At 37.9% G+C, this 22,121-nt stretch overlaps 2 protein-coding genes across 2 annotated transcripts; both read left to right on the top strand.

Annotated features, from left to right (window-relative positions):
- The first annotated feature begins 2,762 nt into the window (after positions 1 to 2,762).
- LOC110870084 (uncharacterized mitochondrial protein AtMg00860-like) lies at positions 2,763 to 4,476 on the top strand. Its single transcript, XM_022119283.1, has 2 exons — positions 2,763 to 2,955; positions 4,124 to 4,476. The coding sequence occupies exons 1-2, from the start codon at positions 2,763 to 2,765 to the stop codon at positions 4,474 to 4,476; spliced, it is 546 nt and encodes a 181-aa protein (XP_021974975.1).
- Positions 4,477 to 4,631: 155 nt separating this feature from the next.
- Positions 4,632 to 5,866, top strand: LOC110870083. The gene is made up of 2 exons (XM_022119282.1): positions 4,632 to 4,864; positions 5,575 to 5,866. Exons 1-2 carry the CDS (start codon positions 4,632 to 4,634, stop codon positions 5,864 to 5,866), a joined length of 525 nt encoding a protein of 174 aa, XP_021974974.1.
- Positions 5,867 to 22,121: the final 16,255 nt, after the last annotated feature.

Consider the following 22,121-nt stretch of genomic DNA (forward strand, 5'->3'; position numbering starts at 1 on the left):
GAGGTAAATTTTGAAGTATAGAAGTTAAAAACATGTGTAAATGTGTCTAATTGAAGTTGGTGTAGATAAAGATTTCAAGTCATGAACTTGGTTTTGGTCATGTACAAATCTGACCAGCTAGGTGTTTGATAAAACGCCTAATTGAGGGTTAAAATGTTAAAAGTTGGGTGAAAACGCAGATTTGATTATTTTAGAAAATAATGCGTTAAAACTTATGAAAGAGTTCTAAACTTATTATGAATTGAACTCTTTAGGCAAAGAATCCGGACCGTCAAGCGGACACGCCAGAGGGGATACGCGTGGAAAAGGTGTGCTCTAAAGGTACGCGACTTATAGTTTCGCTGCATTATGTTTAATTGTTGGTTTTACGTTTTTATATCGAAAATTGGTAAACAAGAAAAACCACTAAGTCACGGAAGTGACAAAGTGCATTAGACATGTAAAACGGGTCAAAACATGAGTTAGAAATAGAGTTTGGATGTGTCTACAATGGGGATACCCATTCGGCATCCAAACGGGTCAAAACAAGTTGTGTTACAAACATAGTAACTAATAGCCATCACTTTTTATTAGTTATGTATCAAGCGTAGGTCGTGTAACGGACACGTAAATCCGTTGCAAAAGCATGAACCCTTGTAGAGGGATTATAGTTCGGAACATTCACTTGTCGAATGATTCCGAAAGGCATGGTTAAATTCTTGAAAATAAGCATGATGGTTATTGCACAAGCAACCCTCGGGAGGGGAGCAAAAGCTCATACTGAATAAACATAGAAACGGGTGCATTGGCCTAAAGTTTATATGATAATAATACATGTTATGGAACTTGTAAACAAATGGGTCAAATAAATACGAGAGAAATTATAGAACAACTGTTTTGAAATAATATTTTTATGCAAACGTGTTGATAAACGCGTCCGTAATTAAATTACGGTCGCGTAGGAAAAAGAATCGGTTAAATCGGACTTACGGATCCAATGTTATAACCATTTGAAGTTAACATAGTGAAAATCCGGAGCTGGCAGAAAATGCAGGTCCAGAAACTGGACCTGCTGGAAAACATGTTCCCCCGCGCCACGCGACGGGGGTAAGCAAATCTGGCGTGACATGCGGGGCCACCCGCGCCACGCGAGGACCCTTCACGACACGCGACAGGGTGAAAAATTGAATTTTATTTTATTTTTGATGGTTCGATACTAGAACTCGTTTACAAGCATTGTGTCTATGTCATGACTAACTTTTTATGTGGTTTCGACTCTAGGTACTAATAGGGTCTTTCCGGATGGTGATCAAGCATAATAGAAAGAATCGAACACTAATTTTGGATGCTTCCGCGTTAACTTAATTTGGTCTAAACAATGTTTTGATGTAAATGATTTGCTACTCATGTTATTAATGTTTAAACTAGTCGATAGTTGACTAGTAGGTGCTACTTTACAACTTTGCTTTTGTACTTACCACAATCATGTATGGTTTTTAAAACATGAAACTTTTTGTAAACTCAAATTTTAGGACGAAATTCATGTAGCATATTATAAAATCAACAAGGGTCTTACAAGTTGGTAATCAGAGCTTAAGGTTGTCAAGAAAGTGTTCGGTTCAAGCTTGATCAAGCATCCGGTAAGAGTTAATCGTTTTAAGTAGATTTAGAGAATATAGAAATAAATCATGAACAAATATGCATGAAAAGGGTGTGTAAGCTCACTCAAACACAGGAAATGCATGAAAGAAGAACGGTTGAATCAAGTTATGAACTTGATTAAATCAAAACAAGTAAATCATAAGTTATAAATGAAATGTTTAACATTTAATGTAAACATTTCAGTATTAGAGATGGCGGATGGAGGTAATGATAATGCGGTGCCAAGAGTCACCGAACAAATAAGAGAAGTGATTGCCGAAGAGGTTGGAAGGGCGATTGAAAATAGTTTGTCGGGCTTTATTGATAAAATTCAAAACACGGTTCTATCAATAGTAGACGAGAGAATCAAGAAATTGGAAGATAGTTCTAATCTAGCAAAGGAAAAGCCTGGAGGACGAAAGCCTTGTTCATACAAGGAATTCATGGTGTGTAAACCACCAATATATAATGGGGAGGTTGACCCAATAGTATGCCAACGATGGCTAAGTAGTATTGAAGGGGTATTCGAGAGGACCCATTGTGATGAAGATGACTACGTAGCCTATGGTACGGGTCAATTAAGGGGTCAAGCGAAAGATTGGTGGGATAACAAAAAGAAAGAGATTGGAAGCGAAGCGGCTAACGCCATGACATGGGAGGAGTTTAAGACGCCGTTTCTTAAACATCATATTCCCAAGGCAGTCATTAATAGAATCAAGGAAGAGTTCATGCAACTTAGGCCCAAGGGCGAGACCATAGACAAGATTACGGCAACGTTTATGGATAAGATGAAGTTTTGCAATGAATTGGTGACGAATGAAGAACAGAAGATATACTACTACTATAACATGTTGAGCGCCGAGTATAGGGAGTTTATGACTCCTTCGAAATACGAGACCCTTACCGAGATCATAAATGTTGCTCGGGAACGGGATATTAAACTGAAAAAGTAGGTTGAACGGGGCGAACGAAGGGCACATGATGTTAATCCAAGCCCTAGCAAGAAAGCGCGAACAAACGAAATAGTGAAGAAATCGGATGCAAAAGGCGGGTCGCCAAGTTGCAAAATTTGCAGAAAGGGTCATAAGGGCGAATGACGCTTCAAGGATAAACCTTGTCCCATATGTCGGAATACGGGACATATGGCTACATCATGCCCGGAGAAAGTGACGGTTTGCTACAATTGTTATCGAGAGGGTCACAAAACGTCGGAATGCCAAGAGCTGGTTGGAAAGAAAGATGGGCAAGACACGAAAGGTGAAGCCCCAAAAGCAAAGGCAATATCTTTCCAATTGACTGCCGCAGAAGCAAAAGTTGAACCTAAAGTGGTCTCAGGTATATTTGTTGTAAACTCGATTCCTGCATGTGTATTATTTGATACGGGTGCGAATAAATCCTTTATTTCATATGAATTTATTCGACACCCTTCATTTGTTCTAACAAAATTACCTATGCCCTTAGAAGTAGAGATAGGTAATAACAAGAGTTTTATTGTTTGTGATGTATGTGAAAACTGTAAATTGAGCATTGATGACGAAGAATACACAATAGACTTGATCCCGATGTCGATAGGAGAATTCCAAGTGATCGTGGGGATGGATTGGTTGTCCCGATACCACGCGAAGGTGGTTTGTTTCCGAAAGGAAATAAAACTGACGTCTCCTAAGGGAGAGCACGTTACGATATACGGTGAAAAAGGGGGTAACCCGGTGGTATGCTCAATGCTAGAAGCCCAAACTTATGAAACATGGGTGCAAGGCATATATTGTGTACGCAACTGAGACAGAGGGTGAATCCCTAAAAATCGAAGATGTGCCGGTAGTACGTGATTATGAGGATGTGTTCCCGGAAGATTTACCGGGAATACCACCAGAACGAAAGGTAGAGTTCGGGATCGAATTGATTCCGGGCGCAAAACCTGTGGCCAAGGCACCGTATCGGCTCGCGCCGTCGGAATTACAAGAATTGATGTCTCAGATCCAAGAATTGCTCGACAAGGGGTTTATCCGACTGAGTGTATCCCCGTGGGGTGCACCAGTTCTATTCGTGAAAAAGAAGGACGGCAGTATGCGCATGTGTATCGATTACCGAGAGTTAAACAAACTCACGGTGAAGAATCGATACCCACTTCCAAGAATTGATGACTTGTTTGACCAGCTACATGGAGTAAGTTGGTTCTCAAAGATTGATCTCAGATCGGGTTATCACCAATTGAAAGTCAAGGAGGAGGACGTACCGAAGACGGCCTTTCGTACGCGGTACAGGCATTATGAGTTCCTTGTAATGCCCTTTGGGTTGACTAATGCACCCGCGGTGTTCATGGACCTCATGAACCGGGTTTGCAAACCTATGTTGGATAAGTCGGTAATAATATTTATCGAAGACATTTTAGTGTATTCGAAGAATGAGGCTGAGCATGTTTACCATTTGCAAGAAGTGTTAGAGACACTCAGACGAGAAAAGCTGTATGCAAAATTCTCAAAGTGCGCCTTCTGGTTACGAGAGGTGCAGTTTCTCGGGCATATCATTAGTGCCGACGGGGTACTAGTGGATCCGTCAAAAGTAGAAGCCGTGTCAAAATGGAACACTCCAAGGAATCCCTCGGAAATCCGACGCCTTTTAGGGCTCGCGGGATATTATAGGAGATTCATACAAGATTTCTCCAAAATTGCCTTACCGTTGACCAAACTGACTCGCAAGGAGGAAAAATTTGTATGGGGTGTTGAACAAGAGAAAGCTTTCCAAACACTTAAAGAAAAGTTAACTCACGCTCTGGTGTTAACATTATCGGAAGGGGTTGACGACATGGTGGTTTATTCAGATGCGTCGCCTATGCCTATGCCTCGAGGCAACTGAAGATTCATGAAAAGAAATACCTGACTCATGACTTGGAACTGGCAGCAGTGGTATTTGCCTTAAAAATATGGAGACATTACTTGTATGGGATAAAATGTACCATCTTTACCGACCATAAAAGTTTAAAATATTTCTTCGATCAGATGGAATTAAACATGAGGCAGAGGCGATGGTTGGAAACGGTCAAGGATTACGATTGTGAAATACACTATCACCCCGAGAAAGCCAATGTAGTCGCCAATGCGTTGAGCCGAAAGGCAGATTATACACCAATACGAGTACAATCAATGCAGTTGGTTGTGACCTCGGGCTTACTAGAACAAATCCGAGAAGTGCAAGTTGAAGCAGTGAAGATGGAAAATTGGAAAAAGGAAAGAATATTGGCCAAGTTAAGGATCTCGAAGAAGGCAACCACGGTTTGAAAACACGTTTCAATAGAATTTGGGTTCCTAACACATGTGGAGTTAAAAAGCTTCTACTCGATGAAGCTCACAAATCCCGTTATTCCATTCATCCGGGAACGACCAAGATGTATAACGACTTGAAACAAAACTATTGGTGGCCCGGAATGAAAAGAGATGTTGTGAAATATGTGGAGAAGTGTTTGACCTATTTGTAAGTCAAAGCAGAACACCAAAAGCCGTATGGTAAACTGCAACCGTTGGATATCCCAATCTGGAAATGGGAACAAATCACAATGGACTTACTAACCAAATTGCCAAAAACCAGCCGTGGTTTCGATGCCATATGGGTAGTTATGGATAGATTGACGAAAAGTGCTCACTTCATTCCGATTCGTGAGACTTATACGTCAGAGAAGATGTCGGAGGTTTACACTAATGAGATAGTAGCACGCCACGGAGTACCGGTATCCATCGTGTCCGATAGGGATACCCGGTTCACTTCAAATTTTTGGCGAGATTTCCAAAAGCAAATGGGAACAAAGTTGTTCATTAGCACGGCGTACCATCCTCAGACGGATGGACAGAGCGAAAGAACAATACAAACCTTGGAAGATATGTTGCGGGCATGTATAATTGACTTTGGAGGCAGTTGGGATGTCTATCTACCATTAGTCGAGTTTTCATATAATAACAGCTACGATGCTAGTATTGGGATGGCACCGTACGAAATGCTCTATGGTAGGAAATGTCGGACCCCAGTATGTTGGGGTGAAGTGGGTCCACGTGAACTCTCTCACCAAGATATAGTTCGAGCCACTAATGAACAGATTGATGTGGTTCAGGCACACTTGAAAGCGGCTCAAGATAGACAAAAGTCGTATGCGGACAAAAGCAGGAGACCGATCGAGTTTCAGGTTGGCGACAAAGTCATGCCTAAGGTATCCCCATGGAAGGGGGTCATCCGGTTTAGAAAGAGAGGAAAATGAAGCCCAAGATTTATTGGGCCGTTTACAATTGTCGAACGTGTAGGGAAGGTAGCATACCGCCTTGAACTACCGGAATAATTAAGCAGAATTCATAGCACATTTCATGTGCCACATCTGCGGAAATGTTTAGCGGATGAAACAACCTATATCCACTACGATGACATCGAGGTAGATGATAGACTAAACTATGTGGTGAAGCCCACTGCGAATTTGGATCGTAAGGTGAAAACCTTAAGGAATAAAGAGATCAATCAAGTAAAGGTTAAATGGGAACACAGGAAGGGTGCGGATACCACATGGGAATCCGAAGAGGAGATGCAATGGCTCTACCCTACATTATTTGGTACGTAATTCGGTTTCGGGGACGAAACCCTTTTTAAGGGGGGTGGACTTGTAACACCTGTTGGTGCATACGTCTGTCGACTTCGTCTTGTATCGAGTCTTGCATTGTTCATGGCACGAAGATCGAGAAAACAAGACAAGAATGTAATTCCGCTTGAAGAGCTAATTCCGCTTGAAGATGTCAACATGTAATTCCGCACGGAATTACAATGTAATTCCGTGTGAAAGTGTTAATTTCGTTTGAGTGCTTAATTTCGTTTGTATTGTAATTCCGTTTGAGTCATGTTAAAGCGGAATTAGGATATCTATAAATAGGAGTAGGTCTGTTTCATTTGAAACGGAATTAGCTAGGTGTTTTCTGACGGCGAAGCTCTGTCAAAGTGTCTCCGTGGTGTAAATTGTTACCAGATCAATAAACAAGACAGTTTAAGTGAATATCTTGCTGAATCACACACAATATGTCTGTTTCCGCCTTTCATATTGTGTAGAACGCCTCTGATTGACTCGTTTCGGGTCCGTACACGATCCTACATGTGGTATCAGAGCTCAGGAGGAGGAGTTCTATCGATTTCAGCTTGAATTCATCTCATTTTCTAACTTCTACACCTTCTTTTATCAATTGAACAAGTTTTAATGGTCAAAATGATCTGAATTTCACATATCATAAGCGAAATTGTGTTTTAACAAATCCTTGAGAAAATTGGACCTTAATTCAAATTATTTCTGATAAAATTGATAATTTTGCTTGAACATCACTTCGAATATGCTGACATCATCTTAATTTCGTTTGGAATTGTACCTTAATTTCGCACGAAATTACCTCATTTGAGTAATCTCGTTTGAAAAAACATCTAATTCCGCACGGAATTAGTATTTCCGCTTGAAATTGTTCAAACGAAATTATACTTTCGTTTCAAAAGCGTAATTCCGTTTGAACTAGTGCCTAATTCCACACGAAATTAGATTTTGTTTGATCAGTTCAAACGAAATTAGGTAATCTCGCTTGAATCTTTAATTTCGTTTGAAGTTTGTTTGTGCAGGTTAATCTCGTTTGAAAGACTAATTTCGCTTGAAAGTATTTTAGTTCGAAATACCTGATTTCGCTTGAAAGTTGTTTGTCTTGATAACCGTGTTACCGAATCATGGAAGAAAAGTTCTACAACGCGTTTGCTACATCTCATACTAGTCCAGCTTCTATTGCTCAAAATATGAACATGGAAAACGAAACTGGAACTTTGCAAAAACCATCGAACTCATGGGGATAAAGGAGTATTATGGGTGGAAAGACCGTTTCGAAAATTGGGTGCAAGCTAATCACTTGAGATCTTGGGAATGCATCGAGAAGAAATATGTTAAACCACGTACTGATTTGCAAGTTATCAAAACGATATCTGAATTAAATGACAAAGAGAGAGATATGTACAAAGCTGAAAAGATGATGATTACTCTACTTCAGCAAGCGATTAAAGAAGACATCTTTATACTACTTCAGCATGATGGTACATCACGATCGATATGGGATGCACTTAAGGTTAAATTTGAAGGAAGCGAAAAGATGATTAGGAGCAAGAAAGCATTGCTAAAGAAAGAGTTTGATTTGTTTTCAAGTTTGTCGGGAGAATCATCAAAGAAATTGACTGAAAGATACTGTCGCTTAGTGCGATCTATGTCATTGCTAGGATTTGAGAAACCTTAAGATGAATGGGTCGACAAATTAGCTGATGCTTTACCTCAGAAAGAGTGGGGTACATTTTTGATGATTTTAAAGAACACCGGAGAATATGATGGCCTAACAATTTCTCAATTCATCGAAAAGATTGAAGGTCAAGATCTTGAACAGCAAAAGATTGCGAGGATGAATAATCCAAGTAATCAACAAGATGTGAAAATGTATTACAAAGGCAGTGTTCAAGAGGTTGAAATGAGTCCAAAAATCCAAACTGCTTTTAGTGCTGGGGACTCATCTGGAAATGTTGAACAAAGTACAAACAGTAACAATGGAGTTTCTTCATACCCGAGTGTTAATCCAAAGGGTTCAACTTCAAGCTTTCATTCTCAAAGTTCAAAAAATGGAAATGGTTGTGTGATACAGTGCAACATTGCATTGAATCTCCCAAATTGTCAAAGTTTTTCTGAAGAAGTTGCCAAAGATCACATGACATTACGTGCTACAGTTTTGGAATCTTATGAGGGATTGGTTGCAGGAAGGATCGGAAATCCTATGCTGACAAAGGAGGATTATGATCAGATAGACGCTGAAGAAATGGAGCTCATGGACATCAAATGGTGTCTAGCTAGTGTCTTGAGGAGAGCAGAAAAGTTCAAAATGATTACAGGAAGAAATGATTTCTTGGATGCACATGTTTCAACTTTGGGTTTTGATAAATCTAAAGTTACTTGTTTTCGATGCAGATAGAAAGGTCATTTCAAGAGAGAATGTAAAAACTAGGAAGCTAGTGGAGCAAAGAATCCTTTTGGAAAAGATGATTACTATCGAAAAGCTATATATCTACAGGTTGCTCATCAATCGCATCAACAAAAGGAACCACAAACTGCGCATGCAAGAATGATCGAAGATGCAAATAAGAGAGCTTATTATGGTATCATTGATCAAGATGATGAAAAAGTGGCAGAAGGTTTCAGCTGGGATAAATATATTCCACCTGATTCAAAAGTTGTGACTATGATTGCAGAAATTGTTCAAAAGCTTGATTTGTTTACAGAATGGATGAAAATGATTGGTGTCAATGATTCAAGTCAAGAAGAAGAGTCTGTTTCATCAGATGAAAGTTCAGAAAGAACAACGGTTTTTGATCAAACACCATCTGAATCTAGTTTTACAGATGAAAGTTCAGAAAAGACAATAAGTTTTGATCAAACTCCAACTGATGATAGTAGTGATGATGAGGAAGAAAGGCATACTAATGTTGCAAAAACTCAACTATCTCCTTAAAGTTTTCAATTTTATTTTGCAGAACGCTTGGAGAAGTTGAAGAAGAAACGAGCAGTAAAAGAGTTGAAAAAGGTGAAAGTTGAAGATGTTGCAGAGACAAAGAATAATGAAAAATGTGAAGATGTTCAAGATGCTGAGAAGATAGTTGAAATTGAGAAAGTTGTTAAAGTTGAGAAGGTCATCGAAGTTGAAAAAATTGTGGAAGACATCAAGCCTTGCTTAAAGTGTTTAGAATCTTGCAAACATTGTGCAGAAAAAGATAAGAAACTGAGTGAGCAAGAAAAGATGAAAGAGAAGTTATTGTTTGATCTCAACTACGTGAAACAATCTTACGATGTGTTGAACAGAACGATAACTGGTCTACAAAAGACGAATTCTGAAAGAGAAGATGCGCTGACAATGTTGAATGCTGTGTTGATGTCGAAACAGAAAGCCATTAATTTCTACATTGAAGAAAGCGCAAAGTGGAAGCAAGAGTTGGAAATTGAAAAGATAGAGAATGAGAGAATCAGACGATTATTACAGAGTTATTCTAGTTCTGATTATCTTATTGACCGAATTTATCCAACTGTTGCAGGTCTTGAAGCATTTCAAGATGAAAAGCTGAAGAAGAAGGATACTGGTAAGAAGCATAGTGTTAGTTATAACAAGTGTCCGCCTCCGATTTGGGAAGGGTATTCTCCTAGAAATCCGAATGAGGAGTAAGTCAAAAAGGCTGTCAATATAAAGTTAAAATCCGAAACAACTGATGAGTTACCAGAAAATATTGACGTTACATTCACATTGTCTGACACTGATCATGAGTCTGAGTTAATAAAAAAGGTGGTCGATCAGGTGTTGGATACAGATGAGGAGTCTGAGTCAAAGTCCGAGTTTGTCGGTCAACTGTTCAAAGACGTCGGTTAAACGGGTTTATAGTAAAGAGTTTTTATTATCAAAATCTAATTTGAATGACGAACCAATCAAAGTGGCATATACTTTGATAGATTCTGACAAATATATTCTGATGAAGAATTTCCAATAAGAAGTGTTCAAGTTGAAAAAATCAAAAAGGTTTTCAAACTAACAGAAATCAATATTTCTGAAATAAAAAATGTAAATTTTCCTGAAAAATCTAAAAAATACACTTCAAGAGTTCAACAACGTTTAAACAAGAAAAAAGGTTACAGTTCTGGTTCTGGTTTTCAAAAGAAACCAAACCATAACGGTAATTTCAAAAAGAAAGGTTTAGGTTTTATTCCACCTGAATATTATAAACATGAAAAAACTTCTAAAACAAATACATTATTTGTTCCAGGAACAAGCTGTGAAGAGGAATCAAAAAGCTCTTTCTGGAAGCAATCAAACATAGAATTTCTTGCCAAGAAGCAAGAGAAAGTGAAGAATGGAGCTAATCAGAAGAAGGAAACAAGAACCTGTTACAAATGCAATGAAGTTGGTCATATTGCATGGAACTGTTCTAAAGCTACGAACATCAAACAGGAAGTTGTTTCTAAACTTAAAGCAAAAGTTGTTGAGAAAAATGAACCACCAACTGAGAAATTCAAAATTTTTGAAAATTCAACATACGAAGTTGGTGAGTGTTCAAAAACACATTTTTATAAAAAGAGAGCTAAGAATGACAACCAAATGTGGGTTGTTAAGAAGTTTCATGAAGATGATAAGAAGTTTGATGTGAAGTGTAGCGATGAATCTAACTCCACAAAGTTAGATGAGCCAAAGGTTGAGGTTAAAGAGGAAAACTCAGTGCCTCCAATGGATGATGTTAACTTTCCACCATTGAAGGCTGAGAATTTTAAATCAAAAGTTGGGAAGGTTGAGATCTCGAATCAATTCTATTTTGAGAAGAAAGAATTTGATGTTGAGAAAGCGTTTAATGGAAATGTGAAAAAAAAATTTGAAAAAATGGTTGAGGGTAAGGTGAAAGGGGTGAAAGACTTTTATGAAACAAAAAAGGCAACTTATTACCCAAGTGAAGTTGAGGAGGAAACATCCAAGTTTGGTCAGGCTTGGATGGCAGTTTTTCACAAGTAAAATCCTGACTTGCCGGAGCTCCCAGGTTGGTAAGAGTGGAGCAGGAATCGGCATCATTCTTTGTATCAAGTTTGATTGATTTGACTTACAAGTGGTAAATCAGGGACATTAAGTTGTACTTGATTTTCTACAAGTGGTATGTTTGATTTGTGAACCTACAAGTGGTTGAAAACAAAGTGATGAAATAATCCCCGTTTCCTATAAGTGGTAAAATCAACAAAACTAATTTTCCGGAAAAACCATTTTGATTAAAACAAACTTAAGTGTTTTGAAATCATAATGGGAAAATAGTTTGTTGAGAGGGGGAGTTCTGATTGTTTATGCCGAGTGAATGGTGAATTGAAGCGATTCTCAACAGTTGTCATTTTACTTGTACAGTTTGTTTTCAAGTTTCTTTAAATGTTTTTTTTGAATTTTAGGGGGAGTAAGAAATTTCAGAAAATCCAAAAACATTAGAAAATTTGAAAAAGCCAAAAATATGATAAAAGAAAAACGAGTTTTGTTGAGAAAAGAGGAAATTATAGTACATCAGTGGACGATCACAAGACGCTAAAGAATTGGAAAGTCGAAAATGTGATAAACAATCTCATTGTGGATGTGCCAGTAGGTTTTTGCACATTCATGTAAATTGTTTTTCAAGATATAAATCTAAATTTCAAAACTTGCTTATCTCGTGGGGAACATTTCTTGGATATATGGTAACCCCCGAAATCTTGTTTGAAAGGTCCCTCTTTCTGAGATACTAGGTCTTTATACTCAGCGATATCTGGAGTATTATCCCGGGACTTCTGATTTTGCGGAAGCAATGGCCTAGTCCCCGTATAATACTTTGCATTTGCTTGAAATATAGCATCGCCCTTAGTACAAAAAATGATGAAACATTGAAAAATGCTAATCATGTGTTGTTGAAGAAAAGATTCTCTAAAGGGAACACACCTAAAGTCGAATCGTCATCTCTCTGCTGAACGGACGTTCTGACCTGAGCTCTCACGGTTTCACATTTAACCCTTTTACATATATCATCTAGGTATACTCACCTGTAAGACTGAATATTGAGATCTGGATACGGGAGTATATTCAAGTGGTAGGACACGCGAATAGGTTTAAGTCTATTAAAACAACTAATCTCGTATCTCGAACAATTGAACTTTGAGTGAAAATTTAAGTGAACCAGTATACTGACAATCTAGGTGAATTGTTTAGAACTTAAAATGTTTAAAGCTTAACGGTGCTGATGATTTGTCTCAAAAACTGATATGATCCTCTTACACAAACTCACAAAAATATTGTCTGTAAATATTTCTGCCTTTCTTTAAAGTCAAAAATCCAAAAAGATTTTTAGTATATTTTAGCATATTTTTTTGAAAAATACAAAAATATTTTCGACAACTGGTGTTGAAAAGCTGATTTTCAAAATTCCAAGTGCTAAACATAATGAACTTTTCATGAGGGGGAGTTTGTGTATAATGAGAAAAAATTTTGAGTGTTTGTCCTACAAATGGTCATCTGAAATTAATCCCTGCAAGTGATGAATAATTTTGTCAAATTTTAAATTCGAGAAATTTATTGTGTGGTAGAGTTTGTGCAGGTATAAAATCTGAGAAGAACCAGGTTCTGATTCCTGAGGTTTATGTGTTTAGAGAAAAACCAGATTTCGATCCTGTGCAGAGTGTAAACCAGGTTACGATCCAGACTGCGATCCCAGCTTATCGATAGGGGGAGTCTGTAGATGTTAAGAGCCAGGTTATGATTCTGAAGCTGAAGTTCACGCAAGTTGCTGATGAACTTAAGGAATCAAGAGATCTGATCAAGAGAATTGGAGAGAAGCTAGAGCCAAGTTCAGATCCTGGTATAAGAAAGAAAGAAGATGAAATTGTTCAAGAGGAGTGTGTTGGTGCTGAAGAGAGAGAAAAGAGAAAGAATTGAAGAAGTTTTATTATGTCAAAAATTTCAAAGAGAGCAGTCAGACTGATAAAGACTGGAGACGTTGAAGACTCGACACATAAGACTCGTCAACATCCGAGGGGAAGTCTTTGGTGCATACGTCTGTCGACTTCGTCTTGTATCGAGTCTTGCATTGTTCATGGCATGAAGATTGAGAAAACAAGACAAGAATGTAATTCCGCTTGAAGAGCTAATTCCGCTTGAAGATGTCAACATGTAATTCTGCACGGAATTACAATGTAATTCTGTGTGAAAGTGTTAATTTCGTTTGAGTGCTTAATTTCGTTTGTATTGTAATTCCTTTTGAGTCATGTTAAAGCGGAATTGGGATATCTATAAATAGGAGTAGGTCTGTTCATTTGAAATGAAATTAGCTAGGTGTTTTCCGACGGGGAAGCTCTGTCGAAGTGTCTCCGTGGTGTAAATTGTTACCAGATCAATAAACAAGACAGTTTAAGTGAATATCTTGCTGAATCACACACAATATGTCTGTTTCCGCCTTTCATATTGTGTAGAACGCCTCTGATTGACTCGTTTCGGGTCCGTACACGATCCTACAGAAAAACTGAAATTGAGCTTGATTATGTCTTGCATGAATGAAATTAGAAGTATTATGGTGTCTAGAGATAAACCCTAGATGATTTCTTGTCAAAATCTTAGATGAGGCTTGTAGGGTTTATAATCACCAATGAAGGTGACCCATAAGTTTGTAGAAACTTGATAAACACTAGGATTGTAATTCTTGTCCTAGTGTAAACCTGAGTTTTAGGAGGTAAATTCTGAAGTATAGAAGTTAAAAACATGTGTAAATGTGTCTAATTGAAGTTGGTGTAGATAAAGATTTCAAGTCATGAACTTGGTTTTGATCATGTACAAATCTGACCCGCTAGGTGTTTGATAAAACGCCTAATTGAGGGTTAAAATGTTAAAAGTTGGGTGAAAACGCAGATTTGATTATTTTAGAAAATAATGCGTTAAAACATATGAAAGAGTTCAAAAATTATTATGAATTGAACTCTTTAGGCAAAGAATCCGGACCGTCAAGCGGACACGCCGGAGGGGATACGCGTGGAAAAGGTGTGCTCTAAAGGTACGCGACTTATAGTTTCGCTGCATTATGTTTAATTGTTGGTTTTACGTTGTTATATCGAAAATTGGTAAACAAGAAAAACCACTAAGTCACGATAGTGACAAAGTGCATTAGATAAGTAAAACGGGTCAAAACATGAGTTAGAAATAGATTTTGGATATGTCTCGCAATGGGGGTACCCATTCGGCATCCAAACAAGTCAAAACAAGTTGTGTTACAAACATAGTAACTAATAGCCATCACTTTTGATTGGTTATGTATCAAGCGTAGGTCGTGTAACGGACACGTAAATCCGTTGCAAAAGCCTAAACCCTTGTAGAGGGATTATAGTTCGGAACATTCACTTGTCGAATGATTCCGAAAGGCATGGTTAAATTCTTGAAAATAAGCATGATGGTTATTGCACAAGCAACCCTCGGGAGGGGAGCAAAAGCTCATACTTGATAAACGTAGAAACGGGTGCACTGGCCTAAAGTTTATATGATAATAATACATGTTATGGAACTTGTAAACAAATGGGTCAAATAAATTAGAGACAAATTATAGAACAACTGTTTTGAAATAATATTTTTATGCAAAACGTGTTGATAAACGCGTCCGTAATTAAATTACGGTCGCGTAGGAAAAAGAATCGGTTAAATCGGACTTACGGATCCAAAGTTATGACCATTTGAAGTTAACATAGTGAAAATCCGGAGCTGGCAGAAAATGCAGGTCCAGAAACTGGACCTGCTGGAAAACGTGTTCCCCCGCGCCACGTGATGGGGGTAAGCAAATCTGGCGCGACACGCGGGGCCACCCGCACCACGCGAGGACCCTTCGCGACACACGACAGGGTGAAAAATTGAATTTTATTTTATTTTTGATGGTTCGATACTAGAACTCGTTTACAAGCATTGTGTCTATGTCATGACTAACTTTTTATGTGGTTTTGACTCTAGGTACTAATGGGGTCTTTCCGGATGGTGATCAAACATAATAGCAAGAATCGAACACTAATTTTGGATGCTTCTGCGTTAACTTAATCTTGCCTAAACAATGTTTTGATGTAAATGATCTGCTACTCATGTTATTAATGTTTAAACTAGTCGATAGTTGACTAGTAGGTGCTACTTTATAACTTTGCTTTTGTACTTACCACAATCATGTATGGTTTTTAAAACATGAAACTTTTTGTAAACTCAAATTTTAGGGTGGAGGGTATGATTCAAACACTTTAGGGTGTTTGAGTCATTCTCTACCCAATCATATCATGCCATGTCAAGTCCCCCCATCACTCCCCATTTTCTACTCAAACACTAGGAGTGATTCAAACACTCACTCAATTAAAAAAAGAAATTTTTTGATTGGTTGAAAAGGGTTGGGACCCACCATTAAACCCTCCCCTCTCTTCCTTCACTCCTCTTCCCCGCTACGGTGACTATACACCAAAAAACAAACTCCCCCCTCACCGAATTAAGGCTGGCAGTGATTCACCGTTCGGTGAAAGGAACTCACCGATTGAGTCCACGCATTCACACAGAGTCCCCTTAGGACGAAATTCATGTAGCATATTATAAACTCAACAAGGGTCTTACATCATACAACTTGACAAACCGTTAGTCGTTATTGTCAAAGGATGATATTTTCACCTTTTGACCCGTTTAGTCTAAGTGACCGAATTTATTGGCGAGATAAAGCTTATTACTATCTCGCCTACATGACTCGCTCCGGTTTACACCACACAGTCATTTTCCTTATAAATCATTTATTGACTCTTTTGACCCCTTATAACTTACGCTATAAAGTGTCTTTCACAAACTAACGGTAATTGTCAACGAGTCATCGAATTACCGTTTTACCTTTATTATTTGTATTAATTTACCTTATAAGGTAATTATTCAAAACTCGTTATTTATTAGTCCTTTCACGACTAAATAACCGTATTAGCTCTTTCTAACCATTAAACATGGTTCATCTTTGTTGTCTTTTGTTCCGAACCGTACATGTCGTGTCGGAACATCAGAATTCAAACAAGGATATATATTATTCAGAACCTATAAAATCAGTAGGTATTAAATAAATAGAATGTAAGCTTTACTTACCTTGCATCCAGATTATGCTTTTCCGTCATTCTTGCTTCGTTTAACCCGCTTTCTTCCTAAGCTTTCACCTAGCTTGTCAAGCGTCAAACTATCATTGTAAATTGTAAGATGGTTAGATTAGTCATAATCATTAACGACTATTCCATCCTACGATTCTTATGTCGAATTTATCATTCGATCATATCGTTGGTCAGTTTGACTTTTAAAAGTCAACTGCCTATTGACCTAATTAATTATACGAAGTAGCTTAACTACTCATTTAATTACTTAACCAATTATCCGGTAAGCATCATTCATATGTTACCGTTTTAATCACTTATTTAACAAGTTCTTGTAACCATGTTGGTGCACTTCATCTGTCGACTTCGTCTTGGATCGAGTCATATAGTGTATTGTAGAGATTAGGGCGAGATTTACAAGAAAACAGGAGAATGTATGTGTTTAGAAAGATAGTTTCGCTTATAGGGACATTAGAATAGGTTTCGCTTATATGGACCATAGTAGTCCGCTTATTCGTACACTTGAGGTTCCGCTTTTGTGGACGTGTACCTATAAGCGAAACTCACATACCTATATAAACCTTATAAGCGAAATCTTTTGTAACTTTGTCGAATTCCATACCGAGGTGCTACCGGTGTGACGATTGAGCTGTAATCATTGTCAAATCAATAAAACAGTAGATTAGTGAAGAACAAGCTATTTCTACCTACGTTTCTTGTTATTCCGCACCTGAAACATAGAAGAACGCCTCTGAACGACTCGTTCGGGTCAATTATCGATCCTACAAGTGGTATCAGAGCTTGGGAGGAGGTTTTCTACAGAAATTAGCTGGATTTCATCACCATTTCTTACTTCTACACCTTCTTTCTTCACCAGATCAAGATTTACCGGTCGGAATTTGTTAAAAATTTCAAGACTGTGCGCAATTGAACATTAACAAATCCTGGAAAGTTTCAGATCAATTTACGGACTAAAAATGGTTGAAATTTCCTTCGAACTTAGTTCCGCTTATTCGGACATAGTGTAGTTCCGCTTTTCTGTACATCATAGTTCCGCTTATTCGGTCAATTATCAGAGGTTTCGCTTCAAATTACTTGGTAGTTTCGCTTCAAAGGTCACATAGTTCCGCTTTTGTGTCAACTTAAGTGAGGTTCCGCTCCAAAAGTAATCAGGGTTTCGCTTGAAGAGTTCCGCTTATTGATACATCAACAGTTCCGCTTCTAAGAACATTTGTAGTTCCGCTTATTTGAACTCAGAAGTTTCGCTTCAATGGTCATCTGAAGTTTCGCTTCTATAACATTTGTAGTTTCGCTTCAGAGTACATCAAGGTTTCGCTTATTTGTACTTTGGAGTTTCGCTTATCAGGACATCAGAGGATTTCGCTTTTGTGATCATTTTGGTTTCGCTTATTTGTCACTTATCTTGGGAAGCGCGTTAAGTCATCATGGATACTGAGTTTTACAACGCATTTGCAACACCGTCTGCTCCAGCTGCGATTGCTTAGGCCATGAACTTAGAGAACGAGACGGGAACCACCCAAAAACCCCCGAAATTGATGAGTATCGAAGAATATTACGGGTGGAAAGATCGGTTCGAGAACTGGGTTCAGGCAAATCATCTCAGATCATGGGAATGTATACTGAAGAAGTATGTGTTGCCTAGAACGGAGTTACAGGTTCTCAAAGAGCTTTCAGAGTTTACAGATCAAGAGAGGGTTATGTACAAAGCAGAAAAGATGTTGATCAGTCTGCTTCAACAAGCGATCAAAGAAGACATCTTCATTCTACTACAACACGACAAGATTTCAAAATCAATCTGGGATGCTTTGCGTGTTAAGTTTGAGGGTAGCGAGAACATGATAAAAAGCAAAAAGGCATTGCTAAAGAAAGAGTTTGATTTGTTTAGCAGTCTACCGGGTGAAGACACAAAGAAGCTAATCGAACGTTACTGTCACTTAGTGCGATCCATGTCTATGTTGAGCATTACTAATGATCGTGAAGAGTGGGTGGATAAGTTGGTTGATGCACTACCGCAGAAAGAGTGGGGAACTTATTTGATGATTCTGAAGAATACGGGTGTTTATGATGGGTTGACAATCTCACAGTTCATCGAGAAGATCGAGAGTCAGGATCTGGAACAACAGAAGATTGCTAGGATGAACAGTCCCAGTGGTCAACAGGATGTAAAGATGTATTACAAAGGGAGCATTCCAGTTCCAGAATCTGAGAGAAGTCTGAAAATCCAAACCGCATTTAGTGCTGGAGATTCTACAGAAAAGGTTGATCAGAGTTCAACCAAAAGTAGTAGTGGATTTTCGTCATTTCCATGTGTCAATCCTAAAGAGTCAAATTAAAGTTTTCAGTCGCAAAGTACAAAGACAGGAAATGGATATGTAATTCAGTGTAACATCGCTTTAAATCTTCCAGAAGGGCAAAGCTTCTCAGAAGACACTGCTAAAGACCACATGGCTCTACTTGGTTCTGTATTGTTATCTTATGAAGGTCCAGTAGCTGGTCGAATCGGAAATCCTATGCTTACTAAAGAAGATTACGATCAAATAGACGCCGAAGAGATGGAATTAATGGATATCAAATGGTGTCTTGCAAGTGTTCTTCGACGTGCTGAAAAGTTCAAAACAATCACCAGAAGAAATGACTTTCTTGATGCTCATGTATCTACTTTAGGTTTTGATAAATCTAAAGTTACTTGTTTTCGTTGCAGGGAGAAAGGACATTTCAAACGGGAGTGCAAGGGTAGAGAAGCTAGTGGCGCTCAGAATCCGTTTGGAAAAGATGATTACTACCGGAAAGCCATTTATCAGCAGGTTGGTCAATCACAAGACTCACAGACGGCTCATGGTAGGAAGATTGAGGATTCTAAGAGAGCATGTTTGGTGGACTTCAACTGGAGCAACTACATATCTCCTGATAGCAAAGTCTGTTTAGTTGATCAACATGATGAACAACTACCTGAAGGCTTCAGCTGGGATATGTTTGTTGATGATAAGGGAGAGTTCAAGGCTTTCATTGCCAAGATTGTCAGAGAGCCAGACATGTTTGCTACCTGGATGAAGTCTATTGGAGTGAATGTGAAAAGTGAGGATGAAAAGACTGTTACTTTTGATGAACTTTCAGAAAGTGTTGATGAAAGTGTACAGAGTTCAAATGAGAATGTAGAAAATAGTGTTAACTCAGAAAAGGAAGTTGTATTTGTTCAAACACCGTCAGATTCTTGTTTATCAGATGATGATTCAGAAAAATCTGCACAGTTTGATCAGTCACCAGTTAATAGTAGTAGTGATGATGAGGATGAAAAACATATCAATATTGCAAAATCTCATCTTTCTCCTGAAAGTTTTCATTTCTATTTTGCAGAACGCTTGGAGAAACTGAAGGAGAAAAGAGCCGCTAAAGAACAACAAAAGAAATCTGAAGATAATCTTCAAAATGTTGAAATTGTTGCTAAGAAGATTACTGAAGATGAGAAAGTAATTGAAGCTGAGAAAGTGAAAGAAGAAGAAAAAGTGATAGAAGTAGTGAAAACAATCGAGGTTGAGAAGATTGTTGAAGTCATCAAGCCTTGCATGAAATGTTTGGAAGGTTGCAAGGAATGTGTAGCAAAAGATGACATCATTGCTGAATATGAGAAGAAGAAAGAGCAGTTACTGTTCAACCTCAACTACGTGAAAGAATCGTACGATGTCTTGAACAAAACAGTAACTGGTCTCCAAAAGACAAACTCAGAAAGAGAACAAGCACTGACGATGATGAATGCAGTCATGATGTCAAAGCAAAAAGCCATAAATTTCTACATCGAATAAAGTGCTAAATGGAAGCAAGAGTTGGAAACAGAAAAGATTGAGAATGAGAGAATTAGACGTTTACTTCAAAGTTATTCTAGTTCTGATTATCTCATTGATCGTATTTACCCAACTGTTGCAGGAATGGAAGCTTTTCAAGACGAGAAGCCGAAGAAGAAGAAGAAAGATTGTGGTAAGAAACCGACTGTTAGCTATAACAAATGTCCGCCTCCAATTTGGGAAGGGTATTCTCCTAGAAAACCAAACGAGGAGCAACTGGAAAAAGCAGTCAATATAAAGCTTAAAACCGACACAACTGATGTTTTACCAGATAACATTGATGTCACGTTTACCTCGTCCGATACTGATCATGAGTCTGAGTTAATCAAAAAGGTGGTCGATCAGGTGTTGGATACTGATGAGGAATCTGGGTTAAAGTCTGAGTCGGGAAAGTCAAATTCGTTAGTCAACAGGGAAAATTCGTTGGTTAAACGGTCTTATAGTAAAGAATTTTTGTTATCAAAAGCAAATTTGAATGATGAAACATTCAAAGTAGTTTATACTTTGAATGGTTCTGACAAATTATATTACAACAAAGAGTTCCCAATAATGAGTATTAAAACGGAATTGATTAACAAAACTTTCAAACTAATAGAGATTAATATTCCTGAATTGAAAGTTTTGAAAAATTTTGAAAAATTTAAAAAAATATACTTCAAGAGTTCAACAACGATTAAACAAGAAAAAAGGTTGCAATTCTGGTTTCGGTTTTCAAAAGAAACCTAACCAAAATGGTAGCTACAAAAAGAAAGGTTTAGGATTTGTTCCACCAGAAAATTGTAAAAATGATAAAAATTCTAAAACAAAAACAGAATTTGTGTCAGGTGGAAGCTCAGATGAGGAACAAAAGAAACCGTTTTGAAGACTGTCAAATCAAGAGTTTCTTGCTGAAAAGAAGAAGAATGGAATTGTAGTGTCACATCCAAAGGAAACTCGTACCTGTTACAGATGCAATGAAGCTGGTCACATTGCATGGAATTGTCAGGAAAACGTCAAGACAAAACAGGGAGTTTCTCAGAAATTAAAAGAAAAGATTGTTGATGTCGAACCACCAATTGAGAAATTTAAAATTTTCGAAAATTCAGTTTATGAGATTGGTGAGTGTTCGAAGAAGAAGTTTTACAAAAAGAAAGAGAAAGACAACCAAGTGTGGGTTGTTAAGAAAGCTGATGTGAATGTCGGCGATGAATCTGGTTCCACAAAGCCAGAAGAGCCACAGGTTGAAGTGAAAATTTCAGTGAATGATGATGATTTTCCATCACTGAAATTTGAAGAGGTTAAAAAGAAAGTTGGAAATGTTGAAATCTCGAATCAGTTTTACAAAGAAAAAACTAAGTTTGATGTCGAGAAAACTTTTAATGGAAGTGTAAAGAAAATTTTTGGGAAAATGTTGAATGGGAAAGCAAAAGGGGTTAAAGACTTTTATGCAACTAAAAAGGCAATATACAATCCTACTGCACAAGAACTGAAAGCCATCAAGTCTGAAAAGACTTGGATGGAAGTTTGCTTCCCATAAGTCTTAGGACTACGCCGGAGATCCCAAGTTTATATCGTGGATCATGAATCGGCATCATTCATGTTTTGATGATTGTGTATGAAAATTTTTGATAAGTGTTTGAATGTTTACAGGTTGAATGACTACGCCGGAGCTTCCAGGTTGGTAAGTGCGAAGCAGGAATCGGCACTTTGATGAATAAAATGTAGATGATTCATTCCTACAATTGGTATTGATTGGTTATACCTACAAGTGGTTATTCTTACAAGTGGTTTAGAGGTTGCTTGATAGCAAACAGTGAATCAAGGACATTAACTTGTACTTGATTTACTACATTTGATAAAACTGACAAGATGATGAACCATATCCCCGTACTGAAACAAGTGGTAAACTTACAAGTGGTAAAAACAAACTCATTTTCCGGAAAAATCATTTTGATTAAAACAAACTTAAG

The sequence above is a fragment of the Helianthus annuus genome, chromosome 8 (genome assembly GCF_002127325.2).
Source record: "Helianthus annuus cultivar XRQ/B chromosome 8, HanXRQr2.0-SUNRISE, whole genome shotgun sequence".
Taxonomy (NCBI): domain Eukaryota; kingdom Viridiplantae; phylum Streptophyta; class Magnoliopsida; order Asterales; family Asteraceae; genus Helianthus; species Helianthus annuus.

Bases quoted from the DNA above. Each gene is read 5' to 3' on its own strand.
- LOC110870084 (XM_022119283.1), top strand. From the start codon at position 2,763: ATGGCTACATCATGCCCGGAGAAAGTGACGGTTTGCTACAATTGTTAT. The intron at 2,956-4,123 runs GTATATTTGTTG...TCTGGTTACGAG, and splicing joins TGAACCTAAAGTGGTCTCAG to AGGTGCAGTTTCTCGGGCAT.
- LOC110870083 (XM_022119282.1), top strand. From the start codon at position 4,632: ATGAGGCAGAGGCGATGGTTGGAAACGGTCAAGGATTACGATTGTGAA. The intron at 4,865-5,574 runs GTTAAGGATCTC...ATATAATAACAG, and splicing joins AAGGAAAGAATATTGGCCAA to CTACGATGCTAGTATTGGGA.